Here is a 20958-nt window from a genome sequence, read left to right on the forward strand (position 1 = left end):
TTTGTTAGTCTTTGTCTATATTTTTCTTTTAGTTGTTCTTTAATATTTGTATTATCTATTCCTATTTTTGTCTGTATCCTAGATATTTATAGGCATCTGTTTTTTCCATTGCTTCTAAGCAGTCGCTGTGGTTATCCAATATGTGATCTTCTTGTTTAGTGTGTTTACCCTTGACTATGCTATTTTTCTTACATTTGTCTGTTCCAAAAGCCATATTTATATCATTGCTGAATACTTCTGTTATCTTTAGTAATTGGTTGAGTTGTTGATTTGTTGCTGCCAGTAGTTTTAGATCATCCACGTATAGCAAATGTGTGATTTTGTGTGGGTATGTTCCAGTAATATTGTATCCATAATTTGTATTATTTAGCATGTTGGATAGTGGGTTCAGAGCAAGGCAGAACCAGAAAGAACTTAATGAGTCTCCTTGGTATATTCCACGCTTAATCTGTATTGGCTGTGATGTGATGTTATTTGAATTTGTTTGGATATTAAGTGTGGTTTTCCAATTTTTCATTACTATGTTTAGGAACTGTATCAATTTAGGATCTACTTTGTATATTTCCAATATTTGTAGTAACCATGAGTGGGGTACACTATCAAAAGCTTTTTGGTAACCAATATATGCATAGTGTAGTGACCTTTGTTTAGTTTTAGCTTGATATGTCACCTCTGCATCTATTATCAGTTGCTCTTTACATCCTCATGCTCCTTTGCAACAGCCTTTTGGTTCTTCATTTATAATTTTGTTCTTTGTTGTATGTGTCATTAATTTCCGTGTAATGACTGAAGTTAATATTTTGTATATTGTTGGTAGGCATGTTATGGGGCGATATTTTGCTGGGTTTGATGTGTCTGCTTGGTCTTTAGGTTTCAGATAAGTTATTCCATGCGTAAGTGTATCAGGGAATGTGTGTGGGTCTGCAATGTAACTGTTAAATAATTTAGTTAGATGTGAATGTGTTGAGGTGAATTTCTTTAGCCAGAAATTTGCTATTTTATCTTTTCCAGGGGCTTTCCAATTGTGAGCAGAATTAATTGCTCGGGTGACTTCATGTTGCAAAATTATCACTTCAGGCATTTGTGGTATCATCTTGTATGTATCTGTTTCTGCTTGTATCCACCGTGCATGTCTGTTATGTTGTACCGGGTTTGACCATATGTTGCTCCAGAAGTGTTCCATGTCTGTTATGTTTGGTGGATTGTCTATTTTAATGTGTGTGTTATCTATTGTCTGGTAAAATTTCTTTTGGTTTGTGTTGAATGTTTGGTTTTGTTTCCTTCTATTTTCACTTTTTTTGTATCTTCTAAGTCGTTTGGCCAATGCTTGTAATTTCTGCTTCTTTTCATCTAATTGCTCTATCACTTCTTGTTGTGAGATTTTACCTAACCTTTTTCGTTTTTTTTTTTTTTTTTTTACATTTAATTTCTTATAAATTGTGTTAGCTGTCCGATGTCTTTTCTCAGTTTTTCTATTCTGATCTGTAGCCTGTGTTGCCATGCTGGTTTTGTGGGTTTCTTCTGTGTGTTGGTTGGTTCTGATCTCTCCCTAGTGTGTATATTTAGTGTAGTGAGTGCTCCTATATAAACCAGTAGTTGTAACTCTTCCATAGTTGTGTTTTCATTTATTTTGTTGTGTATGATTATGTTGATAGTTTTTATTGTTGTTTCGACTTGTGGTTTATTTGGCGGTCTATGCAAGAATGGTCTAATGTCTGTATTTGTGTCTTTGTATTCTATATATGTCAGCTGAAATTTTTCTTCTATATCTAACATGTGTGTCACTTCGTGTTCTATTTGTGCTTGTTCTGGTGGCTGTCTTAAGATTTCGTTTTCCTCTGACTGTTTAATTGATGCGTGTTGTTCTTTGTTTGTTTGCTCTGGGATGTTTGAGTCCATTACTGTATTTTCTTCTTCTTCTGATTGCACATTATTTTGTTCCAGTATTTGTTGTACTTGTTGTTTGATGTTTTCTAATTCTGACTGGGGTATCCTGTTATTTTTGATTACTACAGGGATATGGTCAGCTAGTCGTCATTCTGTTAAAAATTTTAATTCTGAGTATCTGATAATAAATGTTGTGTATACTTGTGATCTGTATCCAGTTGTGTTGGTTCCTAGGTTTGTTGCTTGGTAATAACAGAACATGAGGTGTCAGTTAACTTCATCTGACCATCTCATCCTCTGTCTTTGTTTTCCTTCTAGGGTGGCTGCAGGAAGCATATCTTGCAAAACACCTCTATTTGGATTTAAATCATTTTCCAGTTGGCTAGCAGTGTCGTTACCATTGTGGGCGGGCATAGGGTTCAAGCGTCGTCCCCGACCATGACAGCGCTTGTCCGAGGCTTCTTTAGTTCTGTCCTGAACCAACTAATCACACTAAAAGGGGGGTTAGCCCTATTAGTGGTTTGTTCTTTTCGTCGCCTTTTACGACTGGCAGAACATACTATTATTATTATTATTATTATTATTATTATTATTATTATTATTTCATGATTGTAGTTTTGAAACACATTTTTCAGGCTGTTTCAGAATGTAACAGAATCTACTAAAACAATACGAAATCATCCAGATGTTTCTATATGTTAGGCCTAGCATATAAAAGAGAAGATACATGTCTTGACTGTCCAGTTGTCAACTGGCAAACAAAGACAGCAGTTCTCCAAATTTATTGTCCAACAGTACCAATAAGTAAGGACAGGAAAATGACAATGCAAAAACTAACACATTATTAGAGTTTTTCAAGTGAAATAATGCAAAATCAGTGATTTTATGAGAGATCACGGAATTCATAATTTTACAATCTAGAATGGTTATAAATCTGAGGATGGCAGGTTACTATTTGTAACTGATAGTTATTAAACGTTAAAACTGAAATCGGACTTCTAATTTTCGCAACTCTGAGGTTCATGAATAATCATCATTCATGTTTTATGTAAAGAACCTTCATGTGGAGATAAAACCAGCACCAAAATTGCAAAAAACACCAAATTTGGCAAAAAAAGCAGCTCCAAAACTGGTTAAAAAAAAGCATGAAGTTTTCAAAAACTATGGCAATAAAGTGGACCAAACTTGACAGACAGAAAGGCACCGAATTTGACAGAAATAACAGCACAGACTTTGACTAAAAGAATGACACTGGATTGTTCGAGGAAAAGAATAACACCAAAGATGGTGAAAATAAAAAGAAACAACACCGGATTTGATGAAGAAATTAAAAAAAGAAGGCAACGAATGTGGCACAAAAAATAGCAACAAATGTGGCAAAAAAATAATACCAGATTTGACAAAAAACACCAAATATGGGGCAAGAAATAACACCAAATGTGGGGCAAGAAATAACACCAAATGTGGGGCAAAAAAATTACACCAAATGTGGGGCAAAAAATAACACCAATATGGCAAAAAATAACACCAATATGGCAAAAAATAACACTGGATGGGGCAAAAAATAATATTGAATGTAGAAAGAAATAACACTGGATGTGGAAAACAATAACTGTGGATTTGGTAAAACAACCCTGGATTTCACAAACTTCAAATTTGGAAAAAATTACACTGACTTTGGCAAGAAGTCAACACCAATTTCAGCAAGGAAAAAAAATTCAACACTGACTATGGCAAAAAACATGAACTCTGACTTTGGCAAAAAGAAAATCAATACCATCTTTGGGGAAAAAAATCAACACCAACTTTAGCAAAAAAATCAACACCAAATCTGGCAATAAATAAACCCCGAATTTGGCCATAGAAATAAAACTACTTTTTCCTGTCCCTGCCATTAAGAAATTGTGAAAATTTTCCTGATTGAGTTTTAGGCTTCTCTTGGGAAGAATGATTGTGTCTGAAATGTTTTCTGACTGAGGTCACAGGAGAAGGAAGTGTGCTGACCAACTGAAAATAGATAACTGAGTGATACACAAGACTAGAAGAAAAAAAAAATCCTTCAGGTTGGGATCATCAGTTCTCACTTGAGGCTCAGCTTCAAACTAAAGATGTTTCCAGTGATGAGTTTCTTTGTTCTAAATGCTTTGACAGTAGATCAACAATTACAGTGAGTGGATAAGGAAATGGCTCCTATAATGTGGATAATATAGTCTGAATCTGCAGAGGAAGAACTGTAGTCTCTAAATAAGTGAGCTGAAGTGGTTAGTGTAAGTTCTGTAAAAAAACCATAGCCAGTTAAGTTAAGAAAGTTAAGAATTTAATGAAGCTACAGACGATTACTCAAAAACAAAGGTGATCACACTCTTTAAAGTGCAAATTCCATCTTCAGAAGAAAATGAATCAAAAGAAACTAGTGCGACTTGTCAGGGATTTTTATTAAACAGCAATTCAGATGTTGAATTGTGTGCATCTTATGATGAAAAATACAAGTTCTAACTATTATCCTAGGTCCCTCTCAAAGAAAACTATTTTGCAACACATTAGTCCGCAGCTCGTGGTCGTGCGGTAGCGTTCTCGCTTCCCACGCCCGGGTTCCCGGGTTCGATTCCCGGCGGGGTCAGGGATTTTCTCTGCCTCATGATGACTGGGTGTTGTGTGATGTCCTTAGGTTAGTTAGGTTTAAGTAGTTCTAAGTTCTAGGGGACTGATGACCGTAGATGTTAAGTCCCATAGTGCTCAGAGCCATTTGAACCATATTTTGCAACACATTAAATCTGCATCAAAATACATTGTGTACAAATCAAGGAATGAGAGCACTGCAGAAAGGAGCATTTGGAAAACTACTCATTATGCTCATCCTTTATTTACACAAAGGACCTAAGTGACAATGAAGATGACACTGTCACTATAACAGCTGTAGGAGACAACATGGTGAAAATAAAAATATATATGAGCCAGAGTATCATAAAAGAAACATTCACTATGCCATGTTGGAATGTCAAAGTGTTATGCAGCACTAGAAATATCTGTTATGTTTGTGCTGTGCAAAGATTAAAATTTGCAAGATAACTTTGAGGAACATATTTAGATCCTGGTATATGACACTTTGGTTGGGCATGTGAAGTCATTAGTAGTATGTGACATAAAATGGAAGAATTGTTTAACACTAGAGCTGCAGCTGGGTCACTCGTGACCCACTTCTTACTTCTTTGGTTTTCACTCTTTTGTGTTATTGCTTAGAGTGTTGAATTTCTGTGACTTTTTAGAAAATGAGGTAATTAGCAATTATACTTAATTTTACATTTCATGGGGAAACCTTGAAAGAAAAATATGAAGATTCCCCTAGAACCACAGACAGGTCAATTCTGACTCCTCAGCTGTAGCCGTTATAACAATCACATTTTCTGTGTAGCTTCAAGCTTATATGTATTGTGTTTGGTCAATGATCGCAAAACCCCCTTTTATCCCAAAGCCTGATGACGTCATCGTTTTCCAGCAGTGTATGCAAGTATTACACAGCCAGTGCTTTGTTCTATGAAATACAGTTTTAGTAGCGCATTCTAACTGTGTACATAGTGATTGCTACATACAAATTTATTATGACCAAATGTTTACGAACAGAAGAGGACATTATAAATAGGCTAAATGAGATTTTGGATCATGAATCTGAGGACATGCCGCTGGTGTCGGCATCTGAGGTAAAATTACCACCACCTGCAGTTCCATATTTTTCATCAGATGATGATTACTCCTCCGGAAGTTCTACTGATGAGGAAGGTATACTTGTTTATGTGTTCATTTTTATAATAATTATTGTTTATGTATGTGCTGCATAGGCACAAATATCAATTGCAACACTTATGTTCATACATTGTTGCTTTCTTGAATTTTTACACATTTTATTTCACATTTAGGAAGGTGGTTCTTTTTTTTGTTCTAATATTCCACAATATATTGAAGAATGCCAATATTTGTCAAAATACTAATTACTATTATTATAGGAAAAGCTGCCAAAAGGGCTACGTCAGCTTGTAGCCTTGGGTGTTGTGAACAACGAAATGACAAAGGTTGTGGACTATTTCAATTTCCTTCAGGAAGCGATATTGCTGCACCAGGATGGAACAATCTGGAAAGCGGGAGTTATGTATGACTGTTCATCAGCTGGCAGATATGGACAACAGAATGTTTTCAAAGACCATCGAGGACCACCTCCACAAACAAAATGAAACATGAATGAGACCTACTACAGTGCTTGGCATCTTATGGTGACGTAAAAATTTTTGAAACATATTGTAAAATGCTCTGAGACCAAATCACGTCAAGTACTGGGTTCAGATAACTGGGCTATGAAGGTTGAGCAACTGGAAGCCTTTATAGCTATACTGCACGTCTGTGGTGCTATAGGAGTGAAGAGCAGAGCCTAGAACAAGACACATTGTGGTCAATGAAATGGGGAAATAATTTTGTGAAGTCAGCAAAGGCTCATGACATAATGTTATCTCAGATTTGAAATTAGATCCACAAGATCATAATGACTGAAAGAAGACAAGTTCACTTTGGTATCAGAAAACTGGTATGAGTTCATTGTGAATGCACAATGTAGTTACAGATGGGGTCCATATTTAACAATCGATGAACAGCTTTTTCTTTCAAAGTGCTGTTGCAGATTCACATAGTTCATGGCTTCAAAACCAGACAAATACAGGCAAAAGCACTGGATGGCAGTACATAAAGGCACTAAATATACTGTGATTGTTTTCCCTTATCTGGGGAAGGATGAAACTAGGCCGAGTAATGAGCATTTTGGAGATTTTATTGTAAAAAAATTGATGCAACCTTACCTCAATAGAGGAAGAAATATCACATGTGACGATTTTTTCCACCTCCTTGATGCTCTCTGAAACCTTGAAAGAAAATGCTACTAATCTAGTGGGCACCATAAATTAATCTCGCAGGGAAATTCCAGTCTGTATCAAGAAGCCAAAAGAAGTGTTATACAGCACAGTATCGTTGAAGAAGAATGATACCACACTGACAGTTTATCAGGAAAACAGCAACAAAAATATCCTGATTCTCCGCACTATGCATCCTTACGTTAAAATTGAGGATGGGTTAAAAAAGAAGCCAGACACAGTTACATTTTATAATGGCTCTAGATATGAAGTGGACATGGTTGATCAAATGGCTCACAAATACTCTGTCAAAGCACCATCGAGACATTAGCCTGTTCCCACATTTTACAATTTGCTGTATTTGGCAGGGAAAAATGCCTGGGTATTGCACAATGCTCTAAGTGAGAGAAAGTTGAAACACAGAGACTTTATACTGCAGCTGGAGGAGGAGCTTGCTGAGAAGTACACAGTAGTCACAAAGACTAGTACCTCACTCACATCTGAAGACATTGCTGAGAGACAAGAAAAGCAAACGCCAAGGCTCACTGTGAAGGAAAAAAAAATCATCTTTAAAGGTTCAATGCGCAAGAAAACTGCCTGCAACAAATGTACATCAAAAGACTACTATTTGTGCTCATTATGTGATGGTAGCCAATAAAGGCACCCAGTAAATGTGTGTCAGTTTTTTTAAATTACAAATGACTTGTGAAAAGCTACTTAATATTTGTTGATTTCATAATAAAATTTACAGCACTTCACTTCAAAGAATAGATTCATTAGTAGTGACAATAACACAGTGACACAGGATAATAAAAGGGAAAGACATGCGGGTCTTTATTTACCCAGCCGTGGTTTTAGGGCTGTCCAAATATCAGCAGTTCTAGTGTTACGGAATGTGGTGACTGCCATGGGAAGGTGATGCTCACCTTACTGATACTTGGTGTGAAATATAACAGTTGACTCTCTTGGAGATACATATCACCACTGAAGAAACAATTTTGTGTAACTATGTTAATTTATCATGTAAAATACCACAACACACTGTCACTGCTTGTCCCATCTCTCTCAATGTTGGAGAGCAGTTCTTCAATCAAGCTTTCAAGTTGATTGAAATAGCCAGCATTTCACCTTACAGATGGAGGCATTTCTCTATATAGTGAGGAAAACTGCATTAATTATCGACCCTCCGCATGTCTTTAATCATTCTGATATAGTTCTCTGCTATTGTAAATTCACTATAGACAACAGCATCATTTGTGAACTGCCACACAGTGCTTCTGACAGTCCAGTTAGGCAGTATTTCAGTCTTTTACAGTTACTAAAAATTTACACTTTTTCTTGCCTTGTTTTATTTGCACAAATATTTTTAAAGTTTCATTGTCATTGTAAAGAAATGCAAATTCATAACTCACATAAACTGGCAGAAATCTATAAAATCAAAAATGTCTGTTATGCAGTATTGTTTCTTCAATTATGATATGCTACATGGGAAGAGAATAAACTCGTTAAGAAACATTTCACCACAGATATTTCAACTGGCATTTTATGAAATGGTCTATGAAAGCAGTAAAACACCAACATCGGGAGAAACTATACCACTGTATTGTGGAAGTGAAGAGACATGTAGAAGGCTGAACGAATATGTTTAGTACTTCACTGTGATTTTTCTGAGAACTGGCCTGTGATTCTGCCACAGGAAGCACAAGAGTATCACTGGAGTAACAACCAAGTTTCCATTTTTGCAGTAGTAACATATTTTCAAAATAAGACCTCAAGTATTTCAGCTATAAATGATTACAGATTATGCAATTAAGCACATCTACTGTTACAATACATGTAAGTTTTCAACAGCTGTATTCACAGAAAGAAATGATATGACTTTTTTCTGATGATGCAACTAATCACTTCACTTCAGAAATTGCTACCAACTCATTGAATTCACAGCACACTTCATCGGAAATACGAATGTGTTAAAAAGGCTTATACACAATATTACAAATGGCTTTGTTGGTAACATTTTGGTAGGTTGAAATCCAAGGTCCAGCATTTTCAGTCAGTTCACATCATCCTTGGTGGTAATGTGTTCATCTCCTTCTGGACCTTCCATACCACATGGTGGGTGGGGTGTGTCATACTGTCAAAGTTGCAAAAAAAAAAAAAAGGTTTTCAGATTTTTCCCTTCTTGTGAAGTCAGAATTTCCATCTTCCAAGATATATCCTAATTTTTTTTAAAGATGTCCTTTCCTTTCTTAGTATATTGAAACTAGGTAGAGGTCTGCATGGACTGTTGATAAAAGTGGTCAATATTTGATTAGGTCCATTCTACATAACAGGTCTGATCAACATCTAAACACTATTTTTAATGAGTTTTTTTGCCAAGCTTCCATGATAGGTTCTTAGATTTAAATCTTTCTGGTTTCTAGGGATTGTAGTCCTGACGTAATGGCAGTTACTGTTCTGCCATTCTCTTGGCAGAGCTGTTTGTCTTCATATGTGAGGGGGAAGGATGTTGGATAACATTGATAAGTGTTTCAGAGGTGCTGATTTGATGATGCCTGATATTCTCATAACTGTATCATTTAAGTGGGTCTTAACTTTTGCAGTATGTGTACTGTAAAGCCACATAGGACAGCATCAGTCTGCAAGTGGACAGACCAGTGCAACAGCTGATATTCACAGAACTGCTGTGTTCACTCCCCAACCTGTACAGAGCTTGTACAAGATGTTGAGCCTCATTTTTATCTTTGCTGCAGTATTACACACAGGTTAGTATGATGGTCCATTGTGACATCCAGATGTTGTAGGAAAGAACTGTATTTTGGTTACTGGCCACTAAACTCTACTTGAGGCACATATTTTGCCTACGAGTGAGGACACACAGTGAGCACTCATTGGATTTCATTTAGTTTGTAAAATTATGGAAAAAACTGAGCAGCAATAATGTATCAAATTTTGCCAAAAGTTGGTGATACTCCAGTGACAACCATTTACAAGGTTCAGTAGGCTTTTGAGGACAATGCCATGAGCAACTCACGATAAAGAAATGGTACAATCATTTCAGATGTGGCCGCACATTAAAGGAGCGCTAACCATGTTCAGACAGACCTTCAATAAGCCGAAATGACAGTGTCATTGAACAAGTGCAGACTTTGGTCAAAGAAGATCAACATATAACAATACAAGAGTTTTCAAATGAGATGAAGGTAAGCATTGCATTGGCATATTCAATTTTGCTCGCTTGGTTGGGAGAGGGGACCAAACAGCGAAGTCATTGGTCCCATCGGATTAGGAAAGGAAGTTGGTCATGCCCTTTCAAGGGCACCATCCCAGCATTTGCCCGAAGCGATTTAGGGAAATCATAGAAAACCTAAATTAGGGTGGCCGGAGGTGGGTTTGAACCATCCTCCTGAATGCGAGTCCAGTGTGCTAACCACTGCATCACCTCATTCAGTTTCAATTCTGACAGACAACTTGTGCAAGAGCAGGGTGGGCACGAAATTTGTACCAAAACTGTTAACAATGGAGCAAAAGAAATGCCATTGGGGAAACTGCACAGGTCCTGCTGGACAATGCAAACAGTAACCCCAACTTTCTAAACACACCGTGTAACTTTTAACGACTTCCCAAGCTGGAAAGTCTCCAAAAAGAAAATAATTTGTGTCAACAGAAGACACCATGTGGATATGATGGCCTGTCTGATCACCATTCCGAAAGACTCATTCCAGAGCGTTTCCAACAACGGCAGGAGTGCTGGGAGACGTGTGCATTACCAAGGAGGATTAGGGTTCTGTACCTCAAATTCAATACATGTATTTCTGCGAATGACAGGTCTGATACTTCAAAACAACACCTCATACTATAGTAATTAGAAATGAAAGAAATGTATGGAGACATCGCACTCAGTGATGAATTGGTGAAGAATGACTGACAAGTGTCAATGTCCAATGTTATTATCCACAAAAGTGATAGATTTCATTTCACATCCAAAACATTTACTGTAAGTTTATTCTTTGCATGCTTACATTGTTGTATTTGTATCTGTCATTCTCGTCTTCAGTCTGAAGACTGGTTTGATGGAGCTCTCCTGGTTTGATGCAGCTCTCCATGCTAATCAATTGTGTGCAAGTTTCTTCATCTCCCAGTACCTACTGCAACCTACATCCTTCTGAATCTGCTTAGTGTACTCATCTCTTGGTCTCCCTCTACGATTTTTACCCTCCAGACTGCCCTCTAATACTAAATTGGTTATCCCTTGATACCTCATAACATGTCCTACCAACCAACATCCCTAATTATATGTACTTTGAAATGCCATAAAAAAACCTTTTTCTCCCAGATTGAGTTCAGCACCTCTTCATAAGTTACTTGATGCACACTTCTAATATTGCATATTGCTATAATATCACATTTCAAAAGCCTCTATTCTTTTTTCCTCTGTACTACTTATCATGTTTCACTTCCCCTAAAAAAATAAAAAAGCAGTAGTGTAGGTACATCTCTGAATCTTTTTTGGTCACAAACTAATGAAGAAGTCCCAATCCTGATACACAGAGTTAATGGAAATTATGCTAGGGTTTCTAATGTCCCTCTCAAGAGAAAATTTCTGCTAAATAAATAGTATCAAACTTCTTTGTTTGGCTGATTTTAAATTATTTTCTTCTTATTCCCCGCTGAGCTAAGGCAAAAGTCTCTTCAGGAAACAATGTGGATTAAGTAGTTTACAAGCACTCTCTCTCCCCATCCTAAATGTTTTCCTTTCTCCACCAAAACTTTGGAGTTGTGGATGTGGTTCTCTAGGCAGAAGAGAAGCCAATACATGTCAAGGAGGCAAATGCAAGTTGATTAAGAGGATCAGGTGAGCTAATTAATTTAAGCAGGAAACAGTCTGGCTAAAATTACAGAAATAAGGGTGACCTAGATGGAATAGGAGTACCAGCTTCACACATCCCAAGTGTAAGTTTTGTGGACATCCTGCAACAACCATGACCAGCCCTGTGTTAACATTGTTGTCAGCTGTTTAAACACAGAGTTGAGCATGATGCTCCTGACTGAAATAAATCTCATGTCAGTGCAGTGCTTGTTGCTATAACTGGGAGATGTGGGTGTATTAGATAGAGCCTATACATGAGTAAGAGGGAGAAAGATAGGTTGGCTCAGCTTCTTGCAGATAATGTAAGGGGAGCCCCCATCACAGAAAGCATACTCACCGTGCTTAATGGTGTCATTGGGGTACCCTTTTTTGGTTAGAGCCAGGAACCAGCTCTCTGTTGTTAAAGAAATTAAAATGACAGAAAAGCCCCACAAAATGCTTAAGAATTCACAGAACAGTAATTTCAGCTTATTTCATTGTAATATTAGAGGTTTGAGTAATAACGTAGAAGAGGTTTTTGTCTGTTTGGAAAATTTCTCACACTCAATTTCAAAAAGACGTATCCTTAGTTTTGTACATCCAGAGGTATTACACCAATGATGCGTGTAACACATGAGGAGGAAATAATAACTTCAAAAACATTGCGTGCTCATCTTGATAAGAATTTAAACTCAAAAAAGCACACTTAGTACCACCTAAAACAACTTACTTCAGCCACATTTGCACTTCAAAAAATTGTAAAACTTGGGAGAGACAGATCAGTAAGTTAACATTTTGCTTATTTTCCATTTGATACTATCATATGGAATTATGTTCTCAGGTAGCTCATCTTCAAGAAAAATTATGTTCATTCCTCTAAAACAGTGGTTCCCAACCTAGGGGGTAATTACTCCCTGAGGGATAAAATGGAATTAGCTGAGGGGTAAAAACTGAGTGATTTGATTTTGTTTCAGTCATGAACTAAATTATTTACAAACAATCATTACTATTATCACAATTTTGTAAGACTCCAATATTGATTATGTAAGTTATTTATAATTACTTTGAGGATTAATAGCATTAATGAGGTGGATGTTACGGGTTCCTCACATTGTTCACCCACTACACACATATGTTGTGCTTTGCCCTGTGTATCGCTGATGATATAAATGAGACATATACGTAACAAATGCTAAATATCTTTAAAAAATGTCTTCTCCAAGATGTAGATACTAATTGTAATAGTCCAGAAATTGCTTCATTACTCGCTTTGAAAGAGAAAATTAACTAACTGACAGCACGGCACAGAAGTAACTCCATGAGGGCTACTATAGTGCTGTATACAGTTTGTTATTATTATTAATAATAACAGAGTTGTTAGACACAAAGCAATAACAGACTAAAGTCGTCCAGTTTCTGCCAGTTCAGAAGTAAGGAGTGTAGCAATTAAGTGAACTTACGAACACTAAGTACAATTCACACATCTAACCTTGTTTGATTTTAAATAGGGTTGCAGTGTGCACATCAAGCAAGTGGCGCAATGGATAAGAGCGTTGCGGGGCCTCTATGTTTTGTAACAAGTGTGTACCCTCGCTGTGGATAGCTAGCTTTCTTTTCTCAGAAAGTGTTGTGGGTAGCACTTACGATGCACCATGAATTCCTTTGTCATTCATTCTAACATGCGCGCGCGTGCACACACACACACACACACACACACACACACACACACACACACACACACACGCACAAAATATATAATTCATCTTTCATCATTTTAAAAATACAAGTGTTCCAAGAAAAGTCTTTCTTACTACAATTTATTTAGGTGCTAAAGTTGGTGGTGGAGGGGGAGGGGCAACAGATGGTTTGGGGAGGGGGGAGGGAGACACTCAGGAGTAATGGTCTAAAAGGTTGGGAACCACTGCTTAAAATGTGCTGTTAAGAATAATATGTGTCACTCACCCATGATCATCTTGTAGTGACCTGTTTAAGGCTTTGGGTATTTTGGCTACAGCCTTAAAGTACAGTTATTCCTCATCTGGTGTTCATTACTCCACATTAACGTTGCCTTTAGCACAAAAAGAGATGCACAATGCTGGTGCCAATTTTTTTTTATTACTTACCAGTGATATAAAATGGCTGTTTAATGCACAAGTTAAATTTGAAAACAAACTGAAAATGTTTCTCCTTGCCAACTCCTCCTATTCCATAGAAGAATTTCCATTTTTGTAACATGTAAAAGGTGATGGGCAGGAATTACTAAATCTTGTCCATATTTCAAATTAATAATAATAATAATAATAATAATAATAATAATACCTAATAATAATAAACAATTTTACATGTCACCTTGCAGCCATATTTACATACGAGTGCGAAAAGTGAATGCAAAAAGACTCATGTCATACCCTTACAATTGCTCATACAAATAAACCATATAACATGAAACTACCTAAATGTAAAAGGCCTGATGCTCCAGTCTCAGTCAGTACCTTGAGTCAAAATCTAGCCTTGAGTCTGTTGAGTGAACAGTGGCAGGATCTCTTTAGCTGAAGTCACTAGTACTCGTTACTATCTAATTATGCAACCTAACAGTAGCCACTTTCAGTCTGGGGGAAAAGAAATTTTCTTCCTCTATTTCTGGCCAGCAAGCAAAGGAAATGTGCTGGCATATAGTTCTTTATCGTTAGAAGCCAGCACTGGATCCTTCTGACCCCCCCCCCCCCTCCCTCCCTCTAAATTCTTGATAGGTGCAAGGACCACAGACCATACACAAAAGTGACGTTAGATACATAGCTGCAAAAATTACACTGATTCTTCCTAAAATCTTTGTTGGTTGCAATTTTACTGTAAAATAGACGTTACTTACTGGATGTCCCCCTGTTGTTATATTGAAGCAGGTAAACTGTTCTAAGCACATCAATCAGAGGCCATTAGTTTTAAAGATTACAAAAACATTATTTAGTTGATGCTTAACATGTGATGACAAATGTATTCAAATTAATCTGGAGCACCATATCACTCTTATCATGGGGTTACTTCAAGTGGTCTGCAAAAGGGAGCACAAAGGGCTACATGTCTTTGAAGTCACAGAGAAACTACTGATTTTGCTGATTTATGAGCTGTTGATACATACCCTTGTTGTGACGTAAAAGTATTCAGATCAACTGCAGCAGGCGTGTTGTTATTGTCATTGGAGTCTAGCTGTTGCTGTTGCTGCTGCTGCTGCTGCTGTTGTTGCTGTTGCTGCTGCCTTTCCTCAGCCGCATGAGAAGCGTTGAGGCGTGCAGCACTGCGCAGCTGCTCACCCAGGTTCCCAGCTGGCGGCTGCCACAGCACCAATGCCATCGAAGGTTTCTCCCTGCGTGCACCACGCAATATAACTAGGCGCAGACGAGATATCCTGGTGCTAGGTGGTACATTACTCAGTTCAGAATGAGCTAGTATTACAGGATACTGTCACCATTAATGCTATATAGCTAGCAGTTCAGACCTCCAAGAAATATCTCTTGTGTGACTGCATGCAGAAGCAACTAGGAAAGGGAACATCTTTAGAGAAAGGTCATTTCTGCAACATGCAACTTATTGTAGCATTTATCAATCAGCAGATTCTTTTTTAAGGCAACAGTGCTTTACAAGAAATGGTTCTTGTCGGAAGTGGTTACCTTTGTGTTTCACTGATCTGACGAGGAAAGATTCTCAAGAGTTGAATCAACTTTTTGAAGCCTCCTATATGGTGGTGCAAGTTATGGTCTCAGGTATTACACCCTGCAGCCATTCATTCAGATGGGGCCTCATTTGTGAGTAATCAACATAAATGAAATTTCTTGCGCTTCACTAGAGCCTTGAAATAATACAGATTATTTTACCAAAACAGCACTGTAGTGTAGCATTTAATTTATCTAGGTGGCATGCTGAAGGTAGAGTGTCCAAGCACTGTCAAGTATCACATATCCTTTTGTCTTTACCAAATTGACTGTGATCCTTATTTTTATTCAACTAATTAGTTTTAATATCTTTTGCAAAGTCATTTTAATGACTGTAATTTTTTATTTGGAATTTGCCTGTGTGATTTTAATTATTTTTATTTACCTATCATAATACTTAAATTTTCACAATACTGATCTTTTGCTTTAAATACAAAAGCGACAATCTATTTGTGCTGGCTTTGCAATGGTCACAAAAATTTACTTTTTGTTACAACATGATGTACTTTTTTACTGTCACACAAATTTTTAAAACATCAAAAATCATGAAAGGAGAGATTGCTACTCACCATAAAGATGACACACATAAAGATGATACATTGAGTCATAGACAGGCACAACAGAAAGACCATTACACTAAGCTTTCGGCCAAAGCCTTCTTCAGAAAAGAAAGGACAACACCCACATATTCACACAAGCAGGCCGACGTTGTGCACACATGACTGCTGTTTCCAGCCACTCTCGCTAGACTGCCAGTCATTTCAAAAACTATCAGACACAGTTTGTTGATTTTTATTCTGCCTTTCTTGACACAATCTCACAATTTCTTCAAATATTCTCTTCTCTAGAAAAGGAAGAAACCATTTCCTTAGAGACTTTTCCTAGAATAACGAAGACTGGCTTTGGTATGGGCAGCTGCTCTTGGTTTGTATGTTAACAGAATGTAATTCAATCGAGGTGCTTCAAAATTGGAATATATTTTCATCATTGAGAGTACACTGCAATGAACATATTTTTTTAAGGAATTTAAAAAAATCTGCAAATCAATATGTAGCAGTATGGATAGGCATATATCATCAGTTTTGCCATGTAAAATAGGGTTCTAATTGTGAACAGTAACATTCTCCAATAGTCAAATCATTTCTAGTGTGATCTGTTTGCTCATAATTACAGCATCTGCATTTATAAAACCGGGAGAGTTTTGAGAAATAAGAGAAATCTTCTTATAAATAGATAGCTCATTGTGTAAGGCACTTGTATGAGTTCTCAGTTCTTCACCAAATTTCTCCTTTCTTTTATCGTGTCCTTTGTTGGCTGATAGATTCGTGTTTTCACACATTTTAAATTCCGCACTTGCAAAGAATAAATGCAAGAGGAAAACACAGAGAAGGTAGTCAACAGAAAAACAAAAAGGAACTGATTTGTGATGGTTAATGGCAAATAACCAATAATATAGATCCCACTGGAGTGGTCAAGATCGACCCAAATCCCATCATATCTACTTTGACAAAAAATTGTTGCCAACAACAGTTGTACAGGGTGATTCAAAAAGAATACCACAACTTTAAAAATGTGTATTTAATGAAAGAAACATAATATAACCTTCGTTATACATCATTACAAAGAGTATTTAAAAAGGTTTTTTTTCACTCAAAAACAAGTTCAGAGATGTTCAATATGGCCCCCTCCAGACACACGAGCAATATCAACCCGATACTCCAACTCGTTCCACACTCTCTGTAGCATATCAGGCGTAACAGTTTGGATAGCTGCTGTTATTTCTCGTTTCAAATCATCAATGGTGGCTGGGAGAGGTGGCCGAAACACCATATCCTTAACATACCCCCATAAGAAAAAATCGCAGGGGGTAAGATCAGGGCTTCTTGGAGGCCAGTGATGAAGTGCTCTGTCACGGGCTGCCTGGCGGCCGATCCATCGCCTCGGGTAGTTTCATAACTAACCTTTTTCGTAGGACTCTCCATACGGTTGATTGTGGAATTTGCAGCTCTCTGCTAGCTCTGCGAGTCGATTTTCCTGGGCTGCGAACAAATGCTTGCTGGATGCGTGCTACATTTTCATCACTCGTTCTCGGCCGTCCAGAACTTTTCCCTTTGCACAAACAACCATTCTCTGTAAACTGTTTATACCAACTTTTAATACACCACCTATCAGGAGGTTTAACACCATACTTCGATACTTCGTTCAAAATGCACGCTGAACAACTGTCGTCGATTCACTTCTGCCGTACTCAATAACACAAAAAGCTTTCTGTTGAGCGGTCGCCATCTTAGCATCAACTGACGCTGACGCCTAGTCAACAGCGCCTCAAGCGAACAAATGTACAACTAAATGAAACTTTATAGCTCCCTGAATTCGCCGACAGATAGTGCTTAGCTCTGCCTTTTGTCGTTGCAGAGTTTTAAATTCCTAAAGTTGTGGTATTCTTTTTGAATCACCCTGTATAATATTTATTATGGGTATAATAAAGCAGATGAAGATTTAAATAAAACATAGATTTATAAAGAGAGGAAAGGAATGCAAAAACAAATGGAAATCCTTCAAGTAATGTATGACAAAAGCTTCAGCTGCATCCACACCCAAGTTGGTAGAACTGATTGGTTTAGGAATGTTACAGGGTAGAAACAAGTAAGTGTGGTGCCACAATTATTATATATAATGGTGATGGATGGAATTGTATGAGAGAAAAAAAGCTCACATAGGAAGGGAGGTGAACGTATTGCTAGTTTGCTAATGATTTCATGGTGTGGGGAACCAACAGTAAGAAGATAGAAGAACTAACAAGACACCTTAAATTAAAAAAATGAGAGATATGGAATGAAATGCAATGTGGGGAAAAAAACTCTGGTTGTAACCAGAGGAGACAAGAAGGTATGGGACAGATTAACATTAAAGGTCAAACTACAGAAATTGTGAATAACTTTTAATATCTAAGAACTATGATAATAGAAAATGAAGAAAAGGTGGCAGAAGTTAGCAAAGAGGTACAATAAAGCAATGCATTTTATCCAGGTGTGAGGTGCTTGGACTGGGGAAGGGAGGTGCCAATGAAGTGTGAGGAAGTGTGGTACAAGACGCACTTTTCACTCATCTGACATAAGCATCATACACTTGGGGAATGACAATAAGAGAGGAGAGAACAATGCAAGCCAGTGGAATGAAATTCATAAAAAGTATGTTAGGGAAAATGAGGAGAGACAGAATGAGAATGAAGATGTTCATAATGAAATTGGAGAAGAAGAACTCAATGAGAGAATTGAGAAGAATGGATTAAAATGGTTTCGACATGAAAAGGGAATGGGAGATGGAAGAATATCAAAAGAAATGATGGAGGCCAAGTCTGAGGACATGAGGGAGACCTAGGTCAAGATGGACTGACTCAATAAAGACGACTTGAAATTAGTTGCCGCCACTCATACCTCACCTGTCTTTCAACAACTTCTTTGCCTCTACACTTCCGCCTCGACTGACATCTCTGCCCAAACTCTTTGTCTTTAAATGTGTCTGCTTGTGTCTGTATGTGTGGATGGATATGTGCGTGTGTACGAGTGTATACCTGTCCTTTTTTCCCCCTAAGGTAAGTCTTTCCGCCCCCGGGATTGGAATGACTCCTTACCCTCTCCCTTAAAACCCACTTCCTTTCGTCTTCCCCTCTCCTTCCCTCTTTCCTGATGAGGCAACAGTTTGTTGCGAAAGCTTGAATTTTGTGTGTATGTTTGTGTTTGTTTGTGTGTCTATCGACCTGCCAGCGCTTTTGTTCGGTAAGTCACCTCATCTTTGCTTTTATATAAAAATAATTAAAATTAGACATACAGAAATTCAACACAAGAAAGAATAAATGGAAGAAAAAATGAGAGCAAATAAAATACACTGATGGGAGGAAATAAAGAAATTGCAACACCAAAACAATTATTAATGTAAAGGAATGAAATTTTAGGAATACATCCGTCTAGGTAATATATATAAGTGATTATCAGTTTGGCAGATGGATTTCCATGCCTGTTGCATTCAGTCCGTCAATAAAGGAACAGTTAATGCTCTCTGTGGATGATGCTGGTGCTGTCATCCTATGATGCCCCATATGTGCATGATTGGAGATAAATATGCTGATGAGCAGTCCAAGTCAACATGTCAATGATTTGTACACATGTTCAGTTACAACAGCAGTATGTGGACAAGAATTATCCTGCTGGAAAACACCCCCTGGAATACTGCTCATGAATGGCAGCACAACACATCGAATCACCAGACTAAAATACAAAGTTGCAGTCAGGGTGCATGAGATGATCATGAGTGTGCTCCTGCTGTCATACAAAATCACACCCCAAACCATAACTCCAGATGTAGGTCCGCTGTGTCTAACATGCAGCTTTGGTGCAAATCCTCAGCTGGCCTCCTCCTAACCAACACGAGACCATCACTGGTACCAAAGCAGGACCAGCATTCATCAGAAAACACAACTGGCCTCCACCCTGCTCTCCGATGAACTCCTGCTTGACACCAGTTGAAGCCAAAAATGGCACTGGTTTGGGGTCAATGGAATGCACACTGCAAAGCGATGGCTTGAAGCTGCCCCTGAGGTAACAGATTTGTAACCGTTCACTGTGTTCCCACTGCTGTTCAAATTGCTGCTGCAGATGCAGTACATTGCAACAGAGCCATACGCCGAACATGACGGTCTTCCCTCTCGGTAGTGCCATGCGGCCGTACAAAGCCTGGCCTTGTTGCAACTGTACATTCTCATGACAACCTCTTCAAGCAATCGTGTACATTGGCTACATTCCTTCCAAGTCTTTCTGCAGTATCACAGAAAGAACGTCCAGCTTCTCGTAGCCCTATTACATGACCTTGTCCAAACTCAGTGGGGTGTTGGTGACAGCATTTTTGTCACCTTAGCAGCATTCCTGACTATCAATTCACCATGTCCAGTCTCAAGGTAACCAACACACTTGACCATTAAGGACACACGATCTTCAGCATAACAGTTTTTTAGATTTTAAAGATTCTAGTGGATCACGAGACCTTTTTTCTTTTTTTTTCCTTTTTTTTTGTCAATTACTTGCAAACAAGGGCTCATTAGGGTTAATGGCCGCAGGGTGTGACACCTGAAGCCCTAACCAACAACAAGGCTAAGGTGGCTTAAAAAAAGTCAATTCTACCCTCAGCGACCTCCTGATTTGAGAACTGTCTCATCTAACTATTTATACGAAGACTAAGAGCAATGAAATATCACCCCATTAGCTTTACCACAACCTCATTCGTTCACATTACTCTGTCGTTAGGCTGCACGTAAAGCACAGATCAACACACATGTGGCATGGCTTGAAGTCAATATAAACTGGCTCAAGAATTACAGCATATTTTCTCATTTGCACATACAGCCTGAAGATCAGTTTTGTAAGTTGAAACCCTTACGTGCAAATAAAGAAATTTGCAACAGAGAACCTGAGGGTGGACTTTCATTATTAGTCTCAGTTCTGTATGTGTAACCAGTTAGCCAATATGATCTTTACTGATTATCTCACTCATCTAAGCCAATAACATCGATGAAATGTGTGTCATTGTGAGCTAAGTACCGTATTTACTCAAATCTAAGCCGCACTTT

At 37.8% G+C, this 20958-nt stretch overlaps 1 protein-coding gene across 1 annotated transcript in view; it reads right to left on the reverse strand.

Moving 5' to 3' along the window:
• LOC124545168 (regulatory protein zeste-like) overlaps window positions 1–20958 on the reverse strand; it is a 117229-nt gene that overhangs the window by 12008 nt on the left and 84263 nt on the right. Inside the window, exon 5 of the mRNA XM_047124004.1 lies at window positions 14765–14989. Within this exon, the coding sequence (XP_046979960.1) occupies window positions 14765–14989 (225 nt within the window). The remainder of the gene's footprint in view (window positions 1–14764; window positions 14990–20958) is intronic.

The sequence above is a fragment of the Schistocerca americana genome, chromosome 8 (genome assembly GCF_021461395.2).
Source record: "Schistocerca americana isolate TAMUIC-IGC-003095 chromosome 8, iqSchAmer2.1, whole genome shotgun sequence".
Classification (NCBI taxonomy): domain Eukaryota; kingdom Metazoa; phylum Arthropoda; class Insecta; order Orthoptera; family Acrididae; genus Schistocerca; species Schistocerca americana.